The sequence below is a fragment of the Lepisosteus oculatus genome, chromosome 13, assembly GCF_040954835.1.
Source record: "Lepisosteus oculatus isolate fLepOcu1 chromosome 13, fLepOcu1.hap2, whole genome shotgun sequence".
Lineage (NCBI taxonomy): Eukaryota > Metazoa > Chordata > Actinopteri > Semionotiformes > Lepisosteidae > Lepisosteus > Lepisosteus oculatus.
The window spans coordinates 34,034,293-34,057,262 of NC_090708.1; the positions used below are offsets into that span (position 1 = coordinate 34,034,293).

Sequence of the window (22,970 nt, forward strand, 5' to 3'; positions counted from 1 at the left end):
CGCATGGAAGCGAAACAGAGACGCTCATTGTATTTTTCTCAAATTAACCTAGAACAGTCCTTAAATATTTTTCCATTATCTATCATGCTTTCCTGTGCTCACAAGATTGCCAGTGTTCCAAAACCATGCACATTCTCCTACCTCCCTATTTGCTGAAGAACTTTTTAAAAAAATACAATTAGTCACTTACGTTTGTAGCATGTATTTCTATTCTTTCCTGTGCTTACAAGATTGGCATTGTTCCAAAATCAGACACATTCTCTTACCTCCCTATTTGCTGGAGATAACTTTTTCTAAATACAATTGGTCACTCAGGATAGTACGTAGGCTGCCTGTTTGACACATAAACTAATTTTATTAAAGTAGAAAATATGAAAACCCATCCCAATTTTTCAGTGCACACAACAAATTTCCAGGGTCATCTGGCTTACCATCTGGGGTACTTAGGGGACAATTCTGTTTGCTGAATTTCATTGTAGCTGAGCTCTTAAATCACTGGTGATAATCTTTTTGTTTGCTTAACTATTTCTGTACTCTTTCCTTAGTTTAAAGTTAATGTACTCTCTCCTCACCTTGTTTTTATGTTTGTAGTCCTAATTACAACCAAACAGCTCCTGATGGATAGCCAAATCTTGATGAACACAAATAGGAGCAAAAGTGTGTGAAACACTCCATCTGTGTTTATTTTTTATCCCAGAAGTTAGTTACATTTCAGGAAGCACCTTTTAAATAGGGGAATTATGAACCTCATAAATTGGCTACAATTGTTAATCGCAAATCCCAATCAGCTTTTTGGGAGCTGAGAGTACTTTTATAGATCAGCATCAAATAGCTTAACCACAAAAAAAATAAGAAGACATGGTGGTTGTCTAGGGCCAGGATTAAAATGATAGACCTACACAAATCGTATTTAGAAATAAATGCCAGTTTATTTATTATTGTGTTTATGATTGTATGCAACACAGTTTTTTATCACCTTTGATACATTTTCATCATATCAGAATTTTGAACAATTATCGAAGGATATTCAACTCTTACAAGTATGGATAATCCCAGAATAAACTCTTGGAACTCTGATGCTTTTTATCAGTAAAATAGTTTGGTCTAGTAAACTATCAAAAGTAAGATAGGGGCTCCTGATATTTTCTTTGCTAAAGCCTTTTCATCATGTGTAGAACTATATTCAATAGGAGTATCCAATTTGAGGCCAATACAAGAGTTTCTCTGGTAAAAAAAGAATGACTAGTATCTCATATCCAAAAAGCGCATTTTCTAGTAAAATCTGAGAGGGTTGAGAAACAAAATTCCCATTTTCTGGTTAGGCAGATGTGGAAATACCCAGATGGGATACTTCACAGGGGCTGGCTGTATCAACTAGGTTAAATGTTATACTGTATACAGTATGTCACATCTTTTCTCTTGATTATGAAATTTATTTCAATTTTTTAACCTGGGTTTGACAGTACACCTAAACTTGAGAGTGACTAAAGGTGAAATCTTAGGGAAATTCTAACTTTTATATAACCGTTTACAGAGACATAAATTAAGATGCGACATCAAAACATTTGAATACTGAATATTTTATTATAAATATACTAAAGTTGTGGTTAGCATATAGATTTTTGATAAATTTAAGAATAAATTATACAAACAACAGATAGGATTTATGTACATTCAGCACATACTTCTACCATTTTATCTGTGAATCAGACTTCAGGTGAAGGTTTCCTGTCACATGGGCAATGAAGCATCGCAGAAGGTATATTCCCTTGAACTGGGTTGAACTGTGAAACACAAAATAACACTGGTTCATCAAAAAAAATGGTTTTCTCTGTGTAAAAAAAATATTTAAACTGCAGAAGAAAAATAAATTTATGCTTTACTTTGGTGTGTATTTCTAAAGATACTACCCTGTTGGAAATATACAGTATACAGTATGTGATCTGCTCAAGGGTCAGGTTCAAGTCAATTGATAGCATTAAGTTTATTTTTGTTTTCCATTATTTTGTCCTCATTAATTTGAATCACATGGGGCTGGTATGCCAAAATATTTCAAATAATATGTTTGCCAATGTCAGAAATGTAAGCATGAGAAATGACCTCAGACATCCAGGCCATGGGAAATCAGGTGACATTTAAAGAGTTACTCTAATATCCTTACCTACCTCCCTGCTTCCTCTTTTTTCTTCTTGACTCATTTTCTTTTTATTCTACCCATAAAAACATTTCTTCCCTGTGGCTTCATACCATCTGTGACCAACTGGCATGTCTTGCTTTGTGTACTGTGTAACTTATTATACTATGGCGACTTTTCATCTTTTTGTTAAACTTGTTACATTTATCATTTTTTGGTTTCATTTTTAGTATGTAATTTTTCCAGGTGTTTTTTATGTACCAGCTAAAAAAATATTATGCAAACTTAATCAGAAGTAACATTTAATTATCCCACTAGCACATCTACCTTGAATGAATATTTCTAAGAAGTGACTTTTATATTTTTATTCAGGAAAAATGTATTTTTTGTAGAACTACAAAATCCACACATTTTTCAGTAGTGCAAATGTTATATTAAAAAAAACCAACCAATGTAGCTCCACTTGTAATGTGCTTCATGAAACCAAGTGATTCCGTTAAATGGACTTCTATCAATTCCCTACTGAAGTTGTTGACAATTTGTTGTAAAACAGCCAATATGAATCTTGTTAACATAATGATTCTCCCATATACTTTCATCTTTCAATTTATCCTTGCAGTCCACAGAGTTTTTTTACTTTAGTCAACCAACAAGACTTATATATTATGTTTATGATAGATGTAGCAGGTATTTTATTCAACTAAAACAGTAATTCCCTCCACCTGTAAGTAAGGCCACAGTATGACCATTCCAACTGATTTATAAAACCGTTTCATGAAATGCATGACTGGTTCTTCCAGGTACTCAAATATGACCATTTTAAGAGTGCATACAATGCATGCTACTCTGTGACTCCCCAAGCCTAGAATCACCACTTTTATATACAGATTTGTATTTATATACAGATCCAGCCATTCATAATCCATGGCAGATACTGCAGCACTTTGCAGTGTGTATGCTCCAATGCGCCATAATGCAACCCATTTTTTAAAATCTGTTTTTGGACTGCACTATTCTGTTCAATCACCAGGTAGAGCAGTGAATGCCTAACATGGTGTATGGAAGCATTAGTGTTTTAGCCAGAAACTGTCTGGTTTCGAACCTGTGACAATGCTGAGTCCCCTGAGACAATCTTTTTCCAATTAGAGAATTTAAGTTGTATACTGTTGAGCCTATTAGAGAATTTAAGTTGCATACTGTTTAGACTTTTATTCATTTTAAACTGTGTATTACAGTATGTTAAATATTAAATTAATTAAAAAGCAGGTCTATTTTATAAAAACAAACTCACTCAGCTGGGTATATAAAAATACTTTTATACTATTATACTGTAGCTTGTTGTGAACATTATGTGCCTCTTTCAGGTTTACATCCGCATTATGAAAATCTATAGGTAAACTTTGGCAGCGGAAAATTAAAACTGAAGTATAATGTAATACATACGTACACACAGCAGATGGTAGTGGTAGCTAAATATAAAAAAAGTACACAACAGTATTCCACTATTTATTCCTTAAATATTTTATGCAGTCTTTAAGTTGGTGAAGTTTTAATGTGCTTTTTCTAACATTATAAAGTTTATATACTATACTTCATAAAAAGCTATTATGTTTTACCCTTTTCTAAGAACACGTAGTAAGACCACTACTTGTAACTGTAAAAAAAAAATCAAGTTGGTTCCTCCAAATTTCAGGAACCAGTAATCAGCAATACAATTAAACTTTAAATTTTAAAACTTTTAACTATATATTGTACCGTACAGTATTACGCAGTCCAAAGGCTTACTGGGATGTTGTTTCTGGCAAAATTGACTCAAGCGTGAGTGTGTGTATCTGGATGAATTATTATAAGTGATATCAGCTTCACACCACACCACTTGTTGCATTTACAAAATTAAAGTGTTAAAACATTAAGTGTTTTTAGACATTTAATTAAAAAGTAAAAAAAAAAACTTACAGCATACACAAAGATTCTAAACTGATCACGAAGAAGAAAAATCACCTGTTTTTATAGCATTTAAAGTCACGCATTGTCTAATTTAGGAAGGGACATGTTATTTTCTTATTTTTTATTTTCTTTTAAAAAAATTAAAAGAATCAGCTGCTAAAAGTTACACTTTTTAAGTTTTTGAGAAACTTCAGAACACTTCAACTGATGCATAAAAAATGTAGCTGTGCTGTGTGTGCTGTGGTCTTAAAGCTATTAAACACAGAACATTTTTCCCCCTGTACATTTAATTTAATATTTAGTTTATTCTTATCTGAGTAAAAACAGAAATTACAAAAGAGTTTCACAAATTAAAGAGAGGCTGAACCCAACAAGTTTGTGTTATTCTGTTCTATAGTGTCAGCTGTTTCGCATACAGTACAGCAGCTTATGAATTGCACTGTAATTCTCACGTTCTAAACTCTCTTACACCTCGGATCCGCTATATTCAAACTAAGGTTACTAAAAATGCAACCAGGTACTAGATTAATAAATAAAACCTGGAAAAGTTTCACAAATCATGATCTTTAAAATGCCTGTGATTTGAAGACTCTGTGTCAATTGTTCGCAAATTTATTGACATCTGAAACATCGTGTCTCATTAAAAGGCAATTGAATAAGAAAGTTAATTGAATTAAACCGTTTGAACTGGTATTTACTCCCACTGTTGACAGTATTTACATTTGCTCATTCATGTTTTTAAACAATATCATTTAACATTAAACATGTTGTGATATATAAAAAATAATTAAAAAGTCAACATAGTGTACATAATATTTACTATTTTATTTTTTAAAAAAGGAATCTTTGTAAGAAGAAAAACTTGTGTCCAAAGCGGGAATCAAACATGCCACTACAAAATGTAGCTGAAACGGACAGGTCAGAATGTTTCCAAAGTAATCACGAGTGAATGAGTCAAAGAAACTGATGCAGATGTTTACAAAGAAAGTGGAATACAGTAATACTACCAGCCATATATATTATATTTAGATCCTTAAATTAATATAATTATTAATTTCTTTAGTTACACGGTTCTATATTATATTCCCTATTAAGCAGATTCTAAAAAGTCTGTTTTTTTTACTGCACTAACGACAGCAAGTATTCACAAAAATTATTGTATGTTAAAACATTATAGCTTTTTATAAAGTATAGAAACTTAATAGTTAGAATGAGCACATCAAAACTTTTCCAAAATAACCACAGTAAGTGACCGAGTTAGAAAAGTTAGACTTTGATGCACAAAAATGTTTATGAAGTGGAATACTGCTATATATTTTTTTTATTTTAGCTACTTTTACCAGCCATATACAGTATGCATAACATATTTATATTCCTAAATTAATATAATTTATGATGTTCAGATATATTAAGTTCCGATTATTTTTATGCTCAACATTTCCTTTTAGTTGTAAAATTCCATATTAATATTCCATGTTAAGTGGATTTAAATATGCACAGTAGAGAGATTAAATGAAGCAATCGCTTCACTAACATCTAATTCACCACAAGTGCCACCTATTGATCATCTTTGGCCAGTGAATTACATACTGCAATGCACTGCACGACTTGTACCATATTTGGAAGATTAGTTCTTTCAGGCGTACAAGAGCTTGGTTAGAGGAAAACTACATAGGCCAGTTAAATACAACTAAGCATAAATGTGGACTACAACTTACAGAATAACAAATATAGTGTATCATATGAGTGTTTCCCTTATGATTTCTTAGGAAATATGTACAAAAAACAACAACAATTAAAACAATAAATAAAAGTGTCTACAGTTGCTATAGATTTTTCAGATACAAAACTTTCATTTGAAATACATTCTTGCATGGCATTACTTTTCTTTAACCTGAACAGCGTGTTTACTCCTAGAACATTAGCAACATTTCTAATCAGTAAGCCCACATAGGCTAGGAAAATATATGGCCTTTTTCATTCCTGAAATGCTTCACTGCGTAAACACAAACCGTTTTCTGTCTGAATAACTTCGAGTACCTCAAAATCTTGACAAACTGAACATAGTTCGTGCAATATTAATACTGAAAGGTGTCATTTGTGAATCAGACCCATCTCAATGGATATTTTACTCCACCCTCTAAGAGCGTGTTGTGCTTTTTCTCCGTAATGTACCGACAGTTGCATGCCCCATAAACTCCAAGCGTAAGTACCTTTTTTTCACTTCTCCACCATCCCAAATCCTCATATGTAAATCCATTTGCATGAGTTGCAGTGCGTGATTAAGAATCTCATCAAAATGCAGGGCATATCCTGCTTGTCATGACACTTCTCTTATAAGCAGTGATTTAAAACAGGGAGCAATTCTGAAAATGGTCAAATATGCAGATTTTGTTTCACCACTAGACAATTTAGCTACAATTTCGCTGTCATGGAACAACTGCAAATAATGTGAATCAATTACTTTCAGCACCAACAAAACTTGCAGAAATCAGAAAGTACATAAGTGTTAGACACTGATATCCATATCTGTAGCTGCAGAAGAGTTGAAAAAGGTGCCAATTCCAATTGTTTCTCTTGCAGCCTTATCATTGTCAATGCGTTTTTACCGCATGACTTGCTAGCTCAGTTATACCCATATTCTTCACATCAAATGTTTTCCCACATAATTTACATCTTGCACTTCCTGGGTCTTAATCTTTTTGAAGCCATAGCTTGTATTTTTCATTTGCTAACCAGAGGTCACTGAAAACACATTTACCTGGCATTTTGACACGGCTCACTATAAAATTCCCGCAAGAGGGACTGATGTGACAATATAATGTGTAATGTTAGCAACGGTAACGCCGCAGCCTCTTTTTAAAAGTTTGCTAACTTATGAACAAAATTACATGATAGAGCCTTGATAATTTTGGGCCAACTAAAAAAAATCCATGACTTTTCCCAAACTTAATGGACATTGGATCATTTTTCTAAACTTTTCCAGGAAAATAAATTGTCATTTTCCAGAACTTTTGCAGGATTTCCATGACCGTGGGAACCCTGTATACATAATGGCCACTCTGAACAATGAAACAAATTGATTTTTGGAAATGCATCTAATAATATCACAGTAGTTTTAAAATCCTTAAGTACTACAAACAAAATTTAAGAGTTTAATATCGTATTGACTGGCTTTACTGTAAAGAAAAGAACAAAACAAACAACTCACTGTTTAACATACCTTACTAGAAATGGCTGGGGAAAGCATCCCAAAGTGTGCATCTTTATAGTGTCTTCCACCTCTACTATGTGCCTTAACAGCTCTCCCCTGCTTGCCTTGTCAATCTTGGTCACCACAATCTATACAAGAGCAAATTACATTAATAGGATAACATTCACCTGGAGAAAGGACTACTTATTTCTGACATTGGTACTTCAAAATGCATTACAAAGGCCTCTTAGTGGAATTCTGTGCATTACATTCATTGTGTACAGATGTAGCCATTCAAAGTGCGCGGTATAGACACATACCAGAGGTAATTGGCTACGGCCTCGCGCGTCACAATAACGCAAAATACCGCGGTATGTGATTGGTTGACCAACAGGGGCACTTGTGGTCCGTTGGTCGGTCATAGAAAGATTTAAAGTAAATGTCTTTACTGTGCCCGTTTTAGCATTGAATATTTATATGGAATTTTACCACTGAAGGGAAATCTTAGTAGCTGAGCATAAAAAGAATAGGAGCATACTGTAACGCATGTGAAGGCCATAAACTATATTAATTTTGGAACTTAAACAAACAGTATATGGCTGGTCTCGGTACTTTAAATAAAAAATACACACCAGTTTTCCATTTCTCCCTAAACATTTTAAGCTTCAAAGTCTTTAACTAATGTGATACTGGAGTCAACAAGCATACTTGATTAAATTTGATTAATTTGATTAAAAGGGAATATAATATGGAATCACGTATCTAAAGAGATTAATAACGATATAATTATATTCATGTACCACAAGACAAGAATAGTACACGCTGTACATTGTCTGTTGATAATGTTTCTGTAGTGCTTTTTCAGCACTCTGCATGTGACTTTGCCGGTGGCGCTGTGGGTTAGGTTCCTGACTCCCACGTCACATGCTGTGTGTTCGAATCCCGCTGTAGCCATGACTTTTTTTTAACAAACATTTCTTTGAAAAAATACGTTTCCCTGGCTCAGAGATCAAATAAAACTTCACTCGCACCAAACAAATTTATATTTCTAAATATCACAACATGATCGAATTTAAGTCATTTTAATAACAATGAATAGTCACCTATGCGTTACAATATAAACATTTATATTGATTTAAATCGGATAATAATACGGATAGGACAGACACAAGAACTCAGACTTGCGGAGTTAAAGCAAGTTAAAGCCTTGATTTTATATATCACCTTTAAAAGTGGCATCTCAAAGCAAAGTAAATACCCAACACTGATTGTACCCATCTGACATGCTAATAAAGCACCTTGAATTGAATTGAATTGAGAGAGAGAGAGAGACAGAGACAGAGAGAGACATACTTGTTTTTCAGGAAGTTAAAAAAACACTTGAATTACTTATCCAGTCTCTCGAAATAAAATTATTTTTCAAGCATAACGTCGGGCAACGTGTGTTTTTTAATCCAACATTGACAGCCACATCTTAAATCTTGTCAGTCAGCTCTTTTTTCTCTATTTGAATTGTGGCGATTCAAACAACCTGGGATAACAAGTGGTCTCAAAGTCACCAACCTCACAGAGCTTCAACAACAGATGATAATTCCCTTAGTCCTTCCTTAGTCTTCCTGAAATTGTCAGATTATGAGCGAATAAAAGCATTTTATTAAAAACACGTTTGCGTTTGTTTGGGAGCTATATTATGTATTTTCATATGTAAGATATAATGATGTGTTTCTGCATCGCACGACTTTAAAAGCTAGAAAAACAGGTTTCGATTCACATTATCTGGCGAGCCTAGTTTTGTCAAAGGACAGCACAAAAAAACAGACAATACATAGGGGGGGAGGGCAAGTGAGAGAGTTTTTTGCCCTCTGTCAAAAAACCCTAAATCACCCGGGGCAGAGACTGTGGGGTGATCATTGTGTGGTACAGAGCGGAGCTCAGTCACTCCAAACAAGTAGTAAAGAGAGAAGAGTCAACAACTGATTTAAGGACGATCTATCAAAGTGCAATGAAATACAATATAGTTGTTGTTGTCGTTATTGTTGTTTTTATCCTGTAAAGCGTTTTGAGAAGCCACCTTTAAAGGCAATATATAAAAGCGCTGATTCTTATGGAATGTGTTTTCTTTCTTCTTTTTTTCAGCATGGAATAAACCTATTACTTGATTCTTATGGATGCCCGGTTCCGCCGGGGATTAAAAAAAATAAATATTTTTTTTAATTGCGTATCTAAGGAAATAGCAGTATAACCTTGTTCATGCACAAACAGTGGCATGTTACATTATTAATTTGGGTGTCTCCTCTTGCCAGAAAGCTCTAAATTGCATTTTGAGTGAGGTTTTTTTACTTTTTTTAAATTGAAACCCATAAATAAAGCTGATTCTGTTTACACTTTTAATTATTTTAAACTGTATTACAGCAGCACAATGCACAATGCAACGTAAAATGCAAAAATGCACTTGGAATCTGTCCAAGCCCTACTTTGTCAGGCATTTTCTTTTACTGTAACGGACATAAAAACTCCCTTGCTTTTAACAGAGTGTTTCATAATTTCTAACTAACGAAAATTATTTAAACTGCGACACTTCAACCAGAGCTCGAAATATCACAAGGATCTACAAGGATTTACTTTGTAATCTGTGGTTTACATCTATTGTATTGCTTTGAGATGCCACTTTTAAAGGCGATATGTAAAATAACGTTTTTATTATTGTTATAGAGAAACATGATCAGATCTTCCCTGGTTCAGAAAAAAAGATCTAAAGTGCTTGCAACTAACTTTTTTAATTAGATGTATTTAAAACAGTGAACTACTGTAGGTGTAACATAACATTCAGAAATACAATTGAAAATAGTTTTGTGGTGTTTGTATAGATGAAGCGTTCCTAAAATGTATAACGTAACAAAATTAAAGACGATTAAAATCTGTAATCTTTCCACTTGTATGTCATCTGAAATTACAAGAAGTTTCTGCTTTGTGTAAGGATGGTATCAAAAAGTAATCTAAGCTGTGCTCAATGATAATTAAGGGACTTAAAAGTAAAAGGAGATGCTTCATATTGCTTGACTAATTTTAAAAACTAAGTTATAAATACAGACGCTCTCTCGGTGCCGCGCCGGGTCTAAATATCTAAATATACATTCGCCCTGGGTAGAGGCCGAAGAGCGCCCGGCTGGGGTGCGCGGGGAAGAGCAGGACAGGAAGGCCGCCGACCAGTGCTGCTGTCCCACAGTGAAGCGGGCGTAGTCTGGGGAGGTATCCGTTTTCCTTGTAAATAGTTCCCTGCTTCTGCACTCTTGGGTCTTACTCTCTCTTTCAGGCGCGCGGGCGGTGTGTTGGCTCTCGCTGTTGGCGGGCGGGGGTGCGGAAGAGCCGGGCTAGCAGGTGGTGACGGAGAAGAAAAATAAAGGCTTTAACTGGCTTTAACTCTGCAAGTCTGAGTTCTTGTGACCGTCCTATCCAAACCCGAAAGTATTACAATATGTATCTGTATAGCAGGTGGTGTAAAGCTTTTTAGTATAGATTACACTTTTCTAAAACGTATTTAAAAAATAAAAACGATTACAATCTAATCCTTCCACGTTTGATCCCAAAATCACAAGAAAAATAAATCTAAACGGGGAGAAAGCTATGCTGAAAGTTTATTAAGATACTTAGAAGAAAAAGATAATGTATCAATTTATGTTGCAATTGTCTGATTACAATTAAAAAAACACATATAATTAAACACGCGTTTGCGATTTAAATCAAAAATGTTATAATAAAATAGTGTAAACACCAGGCCGCAGCAGGGTGATGGTCGAACCAGTGTCGACGAGGGCCTGGCAGGGTCTGCCCTCGGTGAGGCAGGGAAGGAATAAGCCAACTCTTCCCACAGCAGACAGGGTGAAGCGCTCCTTGCTTAGAATAGCAATATTATGGACAATCAATTGACAATAAATATAGAAAAGCACATATTAAATTTGGGAAATTTGGTTTCAAAAGTCCTCATATCAACGATGCCTATACTGTGTTCCTCTACAGTATGCTAATCTATTGTAATGCATTCACCCCCCTCTTAGGCTGCGCAAACGATCTTTTAGATTTTTATAGAGAAATGGAGGCTGTACAGTATGCATTACAATATAAACATTTACTGTCAACCTTTAAATCAACAATTGATTTAAAGACTATCTGTCAAAGCGCAATGAAACCTATTACTCGATTCTTATGGACTCCAGTCCCGCCAGGGATTAAAAAATAACATGGAATCGCGTATCTAAAGAAATAACAGTATACAGTAACTATGTTCATGCACAAACAATAGCATGTTACATTATTAATTTGGGGGTCTCCTCTTGCCAGAAAGCGCTAAATTGCATTTTGCCTAAATACTCCATACTCAACAACGATAATTCACAAACAGCCAGAACATGTAACTCCACATTCCCAAATAGACCTTATTTCCATAGCCAATAACAAATTTATATTTCCGCCTATTATGCAAAACCAACACCCCTCCCCTGTTCTCTCTCTCCGCTGGCGTTTTTAATCGTTTTTATTTTTAAATAAATTTTAGCAAGGTCATGTATTTAAAAAATCTTAAGATTTCTTTATATATGTCTTTATTTAGTGGTTTCATCAGTGACAAAGGCTAAACTTTCTTGGAAAAATGTATTTTATGTAAACCATGTTTGCTATTAATTCATTTAGGGCTAGAATACGTTCATTGTCTTCCAAGACAATGAACGTATTCGGGTTGACATTAGAAGCTTGCCACGCCCGGACTTTACACCAATGCATTAGCATGTTAAAGCGATTTCATTGAGAAGCCTAGCTTTCTTAACTAGTAAGTACTGTACTTCCTTGGTTTTGGAGGGGGGGAGGTGTCTTTCGCTGGAAATCTCGCCCCCTTCTACTTTGAAAATACCTGTGAAACCGGTTTAATTCGTCACAGCCAGCACTCCCGCTGGCCACCCACGTGTTATGCTCTTCGTTAATGTCTAAGCCGGAACACATCATTATATATCATTTTGTATTTCTTTAAAAAAAAATCATTTGCCAGCCTAACAGTATTGTTGTTATTGATTTTATCCTGTAAAGTGCTTTAAAGGCGCCATATACAATAAAGTTCATAATTATTACTAGTGTTAATTTGCTGGACAGAGAGGTGAACATTATTACGCCGAAGACAAAGATAGCGATTTACGTTGCATTGTGCATTGTGCTGCTGTAATACAGTTTTAAATAATTAAAAGTCTAAACAGTATCATCTTTATTTATGGGTTTTAAATAAAGGCGATTTAAACGCGATTTAAATCAATATAAATGTTTAGATTGTAACGCCTAGGTGACTATTCATTGTTATTAAAATGACTTAAATTCGATCATGTTGTGATATTTAGAAATATAAATTTGTTTGGTGCGAGTGAAGTTTTATTTGATCTCTGAGCCAGGGAAACGTATTTTTTCAAAGAAATGTTTGTTAAAAAAAAAGTCACGGCTACAGCGGGATTCGAACACACAGCATGTGACGTGGGAGTCAGGAACCTACCCCACAAACCCAAAATGCGTGTTTGCAAAATGCTGTGGTGTTACTTTTACAAAGACAGTCAATGAAAAAAGGAATGTGGACCAGGGCAATACTTTGAGTTTACACTTAAAGCTTGTCCAAGGTCATTCATTATTAATACTATTAGTAATATCTTCGTTAAAGACTTTGATGGCGACAGCTCAAACATGAGAGGTTGAGCTTTATTAGCTCCACCTTGCGGAAATTCTGGAAACTATTATTTTACTTGCGGTATTATAGGAGAATTTCCGGTAACTCGCGGTAGACTGCGTAAAGCGCACCGCAAAATAATGCGGTATCACCCGCTTATTTTGAATGGCTGCATCTGTACGACTAATTTAGATCAATTCCATTGCTAAACAAGCACTATACTTGTGTATACAGTCAAAACAGTTTAATTTATAATTAATTCAAAACAAAATCATTTTTAAAGTTTAGTTATTTCTTCTAATGCAATATATTGTATTTCTGCATTTCAAATTCATCATCTTTCAGGTATGGTATAATTTGCACTTCCTTCATACTGGCAAATTCCAAACTGAAAATAGCTTTCGTGTATATGTATTATGGGATATAAGAATCTGCTAAAAGGAAAGACCATGTTACGAAAGTAACTGTTTTACATATTTTAAGTCAAAGGAAGGAGCCAATGAGGAAGCAGGTCTTTTCTCTTGTGCATGTCTACAAAGTGTATATTTGTATAATAACTTGGCAGATATTTGTATGATAATAGTAATGTTTTATGGAGGTTTCAAAACTGAAAAGAACATTTAAAAAAAGTTTATAAATATGAATATCCTAATAGGATAGGCAAATAGAACACAACATGTTTTTTAAACGTCAACAACTTAAGACATTTCTCTGCCCAGTAATCTAGTGCTTTAATGCTACCTTCTGGACAGTTGCAAAATCAGATACTGAAGCAACTATCCTCATATCTGAAACCTTTCACACACAGTTTGAGGGCATGCTAACTTACAATTCTTCTCCCATAATCTCAGCTATATTTAAAGTGCTTAATAATTGAATGCCATTAAATATTTTAAAAATACATGAAACAACGCATTTCATAATTATTTCAATAGTCATATTTCATCTGAGTTGGAAGCTTTAAAGAACAAGTTCAATATTGCTCCAGAAAGCAGAATGTATTCTGTCTTGCCTATATTAAGGGATATTGAGGTCACAGATGCCTCTGTTTAGCAGCAACCTTAAGTGATACTTAAAATACTGAATAAAAAGAATACTGATTTGGATGGCTACTCTATAATTTCACCTTCTAGCTAGAGGCTGTTTTAACTAGAGTTAGGGCAAGGCCTTGTTCCCAATAGGACCAGCAGTTAAAATACAGACATAGTTTTTACTTCGGTTAGAACACAGACTATCAGTAAAAAACTGACAGACATAATGGCTTCAACAAATTGTAAATGTAGAAAATGTAATTAAATTCAATAGTATTGAATTAAAGGTATTCAGATCCTTCCTATAAGTTTTCCACAAACTATTACACAAACGTTTCTAAACACATTTTACTAAAAACTTGAATACTTTAACAGCAGACATCTAAGAAACAATGTAAGATATGTCACCGTTAAAGTGCAAAATAAATGAAAAAACTGAAATATGTTGAAGTATTCAGATTCTTGAACTCAATATTTGGTGTGAGCGCCTTGGGCAACAATTACAGCTGCAAGTCTTTTTGGGTAAATACCAACTTTGCACAAGAGCTTGGTAAAATATTTGCCCATTCTTTTTGGCAGATTTGCTCATTTTTTATCATGTTGCTTGTAGATCATTTATGGACAGCATCTTTCGACAGATTCTCAATAGGATTAAAGTCAGGATTCTAACTGGGCCAATTTATTATTCTTAAGACAGTCCAGTGCAGTTTTTTTGTTTCAGATTACTTGGCTTCTGAAAGTTTTAAAATAGGTATGAAGCAGACGTGGGGAGCTGTGTCAGCATGCATTGTATGGAAAGAAGCAAGTAAAAGTTTATTCCACGTTGAAAAGTAGAAAGAAGAAACATATTTTAGCTGTTGACCTCTTTTTAGATGTGAAGGTGGGAAAGGAAGTTATCAGACTTAAAACAAAGAAGAACCAATGATAAGAACAAATCAGAATGGAAAGCAGAAGACCAAGGACCACAGGACCAATGTAAAGCTAAAAATCTAGCATAATTCATACTCCATGTATGCACTATGTGGGATTTGCATCAGATGTAACACTGCATTTAGACCACAAATTTCAAGTTTTGTTTAGTCTTGCACAGAACATTTTGCCACATGTTTGCAGTATCGATTATGTGATTTGTTGCAAACTCCATGAAGTTTTTTTTTTTTCATTTCCTCACGATACTCCTTTGTTCAGTGGCCTGGATATTATGTACCCACTAACTTTCTTCCATCACAGCCATTCATCTAGTAACTTAGAACTCTTTCAAATGTAACCAGTTTTCCCCTTGCTCAGCTGCTCAGTTTTTGAGTGATATGCAAAGAAACAAGTAAAGGTTACTAGTGTGCTTTCCACATATATTTTTTAGAAACAACGGAAGGGTCTGAATACTTTTTACCACAATCTGAGAAATTAAGGAACTTTGAAATGGTTTTAAATCCTTCTGTTAATCTGTGCTTTATACATCTTTACCCTTGAATTGATTTGAAAGCTTCTTAGTTTCCATAGCTTCTTTAAATTTGCTAGAATTTCACTACATGAGACAGGGACCTTACAGTGATAGGTTAATTCATTCTGAAATCATATAAACCACTATTATTGCATACAGAGACCACTCAACTAATTGTGTGGTTCATTATTTTAGGTACACAAAATTACATTAATTAAGGTTAATGTTAGGACGCACAGCACATAACTGCAGAGTGTCATAACTGCAAGCTTTAAAGCAACAATTTTTTTAAAACTGTGCAAATGTCTAAATATAGTACTTTTGCAAAGCACTGTAAAAGGGTGCTAAACTGAAGAATGTAACACACTTTAGAAATTTCAAAAAGAAGACAATAGCTTACACAACTGTTTCCAAATGTTTTTATCAACCTAGTGTGTAATTAATCTTTCTGGATACTATTCAAATCGTTGATCATATAATGTACTGTATTACTTTACTTACAACATAGGGAAGGCCAAACTCCTCACACATGCCAATGGCTATTCTGTCTGCCTCTTGAAGTCCCACTGAACCGTCAATAAGCAAGAATGTTCTCTTCAAGCTTACAAAGGGAAACAATGAAGAATGCAATGAAGAAATATGTACAAGCCTATAGTTCATATCTGGATTTGGAGTGTGACATAAGTTTGAAACAACCTAAGGATAAAATACTGTACAATGATCAACAACTAAAATCCTTTTAATGCCCCATTAATTAAGCTTTATATATGACATTTACATATTTCTCCTCAGTGAGGTTTTCTAAATGATAAAAGTTGTCAGTCCAAATGCTGCTTTATGATTTGGAAAAACAATGTATTATTAATATACTACAAATCGGGTAGTGTTTAAATCCAAAAAGCAATCTAGAAAGAAAAAAAATGATTAACACTGACAAAAGGCTATTATATGTTACAAATGTAGTAATGAAGTCCCAGTCATTCCATACCATTAACCCAAAAAGAGTTTTTTTATTGTAAGGTTATACACATGCTATTTTAAATCTTCTTTTAACTTAAGGTCATAACTAATTTAATATAGTTTGACAGGAAGATATCCTTGCAGATTAAAAGCAGTAGCACAAAATATAAAAAAAGAAGTTTGCAACATCCAACAGTGACTCTTATCTTTAAGGTAAGAAAATTGTTGGAAATTCCTGTGGCATTCTTTGACTTTGGGAGTTTTGTAGACAACTTTGTAGGTCACAGTTGTTGTTATCTTGGAAACAGATCAGGTGGCTAGGCAATTTTAGGAATATTTAACTCATTGCCATGCACTGTGAGCAAGTTCCTGCTTTAGCAGTCCAGACTACAGAAATATTCCTGATTATACAACCATTGGCTTGCATAAAACTAATTTTACAGTTTATAAAAGTTAATAGTTATAAAAGTCTAATAGTTGTGTCTATAATTAGAGATTTCTTGAGGCACTAAATCTCTTTCATTTTGATGTACTATTTGGAAAAGGAAGAAAGGTCCTGATTTGTTTAAAATCCATTTAGGATATATTCAATCCTGCATAGGGTATTTTCTTTTATAAGAAACAGGTTTTTTTTTTAAATGGCATTTGTGACTCATTGGGTTGAGATCTGTTTCTTGATCCTGAAAAAGCCTGGGCCCAGGTACTCAGTTTTTGTTAATAAGTTTTTAATGTTTTGTTGTTTCTGTAAATATCTTTTCATCTTTAAAATTTACTGTCTTGTTAATTACATTGTTATATTACTATGCAAGTAACAAAGAAATACATGCACACAATACATGCTTGGTATTCCCTTACTATAGGGGTTGTGTAATTAACATTTACAATTTGCATTTAAGAGAATATCGGTCAGGAATTGATTTTGTATTTAAAATTTCAGCCTTATTCATTGAATTTTTCTTCATCTCAGGTTTTTACAATATCTATATTTTTTATATCAAAGTGTACATTTTCTATATAGTGCAAGAAGTGCTAAATATTTTTAATGCTCAGTTATGCACTCCTAATATACATAATATGCATTATTACTACAGTGAAAATACCTGATTGATATGCAGTTTGAATTTAAACATTTTACATTTTGGGAAATGCATTCAAATCTGATTTTAATACAGAAGGTTCATCTGCAAACTTTTAACAGTCACAAAAAGCAAATTAGCGATTTGGTTTGGCTGACGGGGTCTTGTATGGAAGAAATGGAGAGCATGGTGAAACCAAGCTGAAGGTTCTCCCAGTTTAACTATTGTTTCTCCTTGTCCAAGAACCCACTATCCAGCATTTGACTTTACAGGCACACTAACCCATACTGAATGAGTTTACCATTTCATTTCATTTTTCCATTTCATGGTCATTTTATTAGTTGGGTGTTACAATTATGGTGGGAGTGAAAGTACAAGCTGGACTAGGATTCATGTTTATTTTAGCTCTTTACTACAAGTTTGTGATTACTGTTGTTTCTTTTAATTGATCAATGCTACTTTAATTAAATTAAAGCCAATGCATTAATACTTTAATTATCATATAATGAAGGGCTGCTTATGTCTCTTAACCATACATACTATACAGTACTTTAGCACATTCTGGGACGGTAAAGAGGTGGGCCTGGTTATACACCAATTTAGCACATTCGCGACGGTTTTCTATACCAGTGGTTCTCAAACTGTGGTACGCAGAACAGAAAGTCTTCATGGGACATGCCCTCAAACTCGTATCTAACGTAAACGAGCAAATTGGCCAAATCGACTACAGACTCATCTAATTGCAGTGAAAAACATCTGCTCATCTTAAAGCGCTCTATCAGTGTACTTTTGATATAATCCTTCATTTCAATAATTCTATGAATGACTGTGTCTTTCAGGGGGAGGGGGGCAGCAGGTCGAGCTGTTTAGCAGCTTTTTCTCTACACACAATATGTGTCAGCTCTTTTGCCAAAGGTAAATAAGGTTCTTCAAAAATAGTGTAGCTTACCTGCTTTAGCAATCCGCAAGATTGCATTTTTCTGCGTTTCCGTTTTTATTTCCGTATTTATTTAAAGTTTTTATTTCATGCGCATGGGAGCGAAACACAGAGACGCTCGGTGTATTTTTCTCAAATTAGAACTGTTCTTAAATATTTTTGTTATCACGCTTTTGTGTGCTCACAAGATGACCTGCGTTCGTAGCACGTATTTCTATGCATTCCTGTGTTTACAACGTTGGCATTGTTCCAAAATCATGCACATTCTCCTTTCTCCCTATTTGCTGGAGATACAGTAGCTTTTTTTAAATACAATTGGTCACTTGCGTCCATAGCACGCATTCCTATCGAGTGGTATAGAATCACAGCGTATCTCGTGTCCACTGAAGTATTAGTGCGCACTGTATCGTAGTACGTAGGCTGCATATTCAACACGTATTAAAAAATAAAATATGAAAACCCGTCCCGATTTTTCAGCGCACACGACACAGTTCCAGGGTCATTTGGCGTACCACCTGGCGGCACTCCACGTACCACTGCTGGTACGCGTACCACAGTTTGAGAACCACTGCTTTAGACATTTGGAGTTAGACTGCTTGATAAGTCATAGCAGGGCACACACAGACACATACATGCATACACTCACAACAGGGACAATTTTCCAGATGCCAATTAGTCTACCACTATGTCTTTGAGCCATGGGAGTAAACTGGAGCCCCCGGAATAAACCCATGGTAACATCCCCAGATATATGATCATATTACACAAAGAACTTTGAACTACAAAAGTTTACATTTTTTAAAGGAACCACACATCACCAAAATCCAGCTAGCACTGCTCATATGATTGTCCACATGTTTTGTTCTCAATGTATAGCTCCTCTGTGTATAGCTATGTATTTTATGTTCAAAGCACATTTCAACCAAAGAAGTAAACAAAAACTTAAATTCATACTTAGTCCTGGTTTCAAGATAGGCTTCAACCATTTCAACAAAATCCTTTGGTGCTTTATGTCCATAACCTGGCATGTCAACTAAAGTGAAGGCCTTACCAACGGTGAAGAAATTCATTTTTTTTGTGTGTCCCTGAAATAAAAAAAAAACATCTGTGAACTTGCGTCAGTGAATATAGTACTGAATTGTAAATTCGCTGTTATCAAAGTTATATGCATTTGTCATTATAGGATAGTGCAAAATTCAGCAGAACAATAGGGAACGAAATTTTATGTTTTTTTATGGCAGAGTGTTCAAATAAAGTACATTTTAAATTGTTTTAACATTCTATATTTGATATAAAGAACAAAGCTGTCCTTGTTATTCTGTAATTCTTCTTCATATTGATGAGGTACAGGCCATTCTTTGCATTGAATGCATGAGCAGGAGCAAGATTAAATCAACTGATATAATCTTTCCCAAGCATTCAACTGCTTTTGGAAAACTTCTTATTTGAAAAAAGGTTTTGTTTAAAAAATAGTTATCGGCTCATTCCTTGTTATAGTGTATGTTCTGATGAGGTTTACCCACTGCTTAAAGTCTAGTTCATATTTCTCAGTCTGTCCTAAATTAAGTTCCACCACTAGTATGAATGGCTGTAGAGTTCCCTATTTAACCACCTCATGTATTGTGCAGTCAAGTTTTTATCTTGTTCAGAATAGCTGCTGCATAAGTGGTCATTGAAGAAAGTTCCATACTACCTGTATGTCACACAGGCAACTTCAGTCAATGAGAAGTTAACAGCTGTTACTAACTTGTTGCATTGACTGCTGTAATTAATACATCAGCTGTAAGACAACGTTCTGTTTTTCGAGCAACACAAGGGCAACTTAAAATTTCAGTTAAAAATATATGTATATATATTGTAATACTACCACCAGAGATATGTTATTAATTTATTCGTCAACATCTGATCTGACGAAAATATGGAACATTTAATGTCCTTGCATTACAGATTTCATGGGACAGATACCTCAGAAAGTGAACAACAGCAGAAAAACCCGGACCGGTAGCAACCCTAATGCTATTACTAGAATAACAAGATCATTTTTTGTTTGCCTTCACATTAATTATTTCACAAGAAGGCATCTTCCTAACAGGATTCTCATGACCTCTTGTGGTGAGTTAAGATATGTACCAATTCTTGATGCCCATTTTCAATATAAATTCTATACACCTATAACATGGTGTAGAAATATATTTCGGATTTTTTTTTTTACTCACCGGCGTTTTAGAAACTCTAACTTCAACCTCTGGGACCAAAGAAAACAATGCTTTAATAAGAGAGGATTTTCCAACATTACTTCTGCCAATAAAGCACACCTGATGACAGGAAGAATGAGTTAGACAAAGGATGCGTATGCACAGAGCAGGGTCATCACGATTAGTGACAGAAAGAATCTAGATGTCACCCTTTCCCTTAAATTATATCTGCTTTATTTAATCAGAACAAGAAAAACTGCCCAAGGACACCCTCTACAAATAAGATACATGAGGACATTTGCTTTCCAAAAATTACTCAGTTCTACTGGTATACAATATTTTCAGAAAATTCTATTTCGCTTTTCATTTGTATTTGACTGTTGGCTAAACATTTTGTTATGAATTTATAACTTCAGTGAAGGAAAAAATAAAGCAACCCCCCTCTACCAGCAATACAAAAAATAATGTTTTAAACAAAGAATCAAATTCAAATTTTTCATGAAATTATCTTTTCTAAACAAAGCATCTCTAGAGGTCTCATTGGAAATTGTCATAAAGAATTATAATTTGCTTAAAATTCTAGAGGAGAAGTAGAATAGTACTAAAACTGTTGTCAAATGTCTGTAACATTATTGCTCATGCTTCCTCCTTCAGAAAGTGAAAGCAACCCATATGGTGATACTGGAATCACTAAAGGCAAAAATTATCAACAAAACAACTTGAGGTAAAGTAAAAAAAAAAGATATATTTACATTATAATATTATAATATTGTAACGCATACAGCCACCGGTGAGTGTGTAAGAGCCGGCTTTCCAGAGCGGTGACGTCACCACCCTTCCCTGTAATAGGGCCACAGCCGCTGGGCTGGTGGGAGATCTCTCTTTAGCTCAACAGCCTGGGTCCCTGTTGAGTGACGCTGGAGGCCTGGGTTTGAGTCCCCGATGGTGGGGGGCTGACTTGATGCGGCAGCAGGCAAGGGCGCCCACGTTAACCTCGTAGCGTTACAATATTAAAAGTTAGTCTTATAAAACCTTTTCATTTGCATTTGGAGAATCAAAAGACAGTGCTATAAATTTAAACAGGTGATTAATTTATTAAAACACATTAGCCAAATGAATTAATTGCCAATTCTTCAACATAACACTCCAGATAAAGTATGAATCATTATTCAAGTTTTAAATCACACCCTGTCCACTGACCTCTGGTTGGGTTATTACTGGAGCATGATCCATTCTTACAGCTGATGTAAAATAATCAATCTTGTGTTTCTTGGAAGGGGAAAAGAGTGCCTCTGCCCTTTCTATGTCCTCAAAACTAGGCTGGAATAACTGGAAGTTGGTCTTGCTTACTCGACTGGAGAGGTGACTCTCAAGCTCACTGAAAGGAAAAACAAGGCCCTGGAGCTTCTTCTCAGGCATCTGTGCTGCTTGACGAAATGAAGACAGGCTGTGGGCACCTTGCCGTGAGAAAATTACGGATATAGTTTTGGGCAGCACTGTCCATGTTCTCAAGTGAATTATTCTGTTAAGAAGCATGGTGTTCTGTCTAGGACATATAAAGGCACAAAACAAAGACTTTCGTAAGACATAGAACACATTTTTTTTCTTTAATGTATTATTCTGCAATGATGCTTAGTAATGTGTATTCACTGCGTAATCTACAATTTTCAAGTATTTCATTCAAATGCAGTTAGTCAAAAAATTAAGTTGAGATCATACAATGTCACCCATTACACAATTAGAAATGTTTATAAAATTATTTTCTTCAGATTTCTTAAAAAAATATTTTTAAGTGTTCAAAAATAAAATCTTACATTTCTCTAAAAATTTAAAACGGAAAACGGCTAAAAAATAAACAGCAAGTACCGAATACCCCTCAACGCGTACAGATTCACTGGTTTTAAACAGTGTTAACTATTCGTTTAATCGTGCATTAAAGTATTATTATTATTATTATTATTATTAACTTTATGATATTCGGTTGCCCTTAATGATTTAGCATCGTAATGATACGCTTGCGTGAAACATGTATTTCTACCCACATGGCAAATTACATTACATAATTATGTTTACGTACCTATGCAAAAATCAAATAGTCAACATAAAATTACTTCCATAAAATATTGTTATCGTCTCCTTTTGTGCATAAACCCATACAAAAAAAATGAAAATAATCTCGTAGTTTGATTCGTAGCGTGAAGCAAACTACATTAAGCGACGGTAGCTTGGCAGCACCTTTCAAAATAAAAGTTCCTAAATCCTGTTTCAGGAAAAAAAATCTGAACCAGGCAACGTCACATTTATCGCCTATTTATATACACTTCCGGATCATTCGCGTCTCTTAATGCTATTAGCTTCACT

The 22,970-nt window shown here is 34.5% G+C and overlaps 1 protein-coding gene across 2 annotated transcripts; it reads right to left on the bottom strand.

Annotated features, from left to right (window-relative positions):
- Window positions 1–909: 909 nt before the first annotated feature.
- On the bottom strand, window positions 910–22,906 carry gtpbp8 (GTP binding protein 8). Of its 2 annotated transcripts, XM_015339022.2 has the most exons (7): window positions 22,687–22,906; window positions 21,810–22,155; window positions 20,631–20,729; window positions 19,369–19,499; window positions 15,943–16,042; window positions 7,305–7,423; window positions 910–1,784 (listed from the first exon to the last, which is right to left on the bottom strand). In XM_015339022.2, exons 2-7 carry the CDS (start codon window positions 22,143–22,145, stop codon window positions 1,688–1,690), a joined length of 882 nt encoding a protein of 293 aa, XP_015194508.1. In that variant the 5' UTR covers window positions 22,146–22,155; window positions 22,687–22,906; the 3' UTR covers window positions 910–1,687. The 2 variants fall into 2 exon arrangements, with proteins under 2 accessions (XP_015194508.1, XP_015194510.1); XM_015339024.2 differs by lacking the exon at window positions 7,305–7,423.
- Between the last annotated feature and the right edge of the window lie 64 nt (window positions 22,907–22,970).

Coding starts and splice junctions, on each gene's coding strand:
- gtpbp8 (XM_015339022.2), bottom strand. CDS start 22,145: ATGCTTCTTAACAGAATAATTCACTTGAGAACATGGACAGTGCTGCCC. Junction 20,730..21,809: donor CAGTAATAACCCAACCAGAG/GTCAGTGGACAG, acceptor TCCTGTCATCAG/GTGTGCTTTATTGGCAGAAG. Junction 19,500..20,630: donor TTAGAGTTTCTAAAACGCCG/GTGAGTAAAAAA, acceptor TTTTTATTTCAG/GGACACACAAAAAAAATGAA.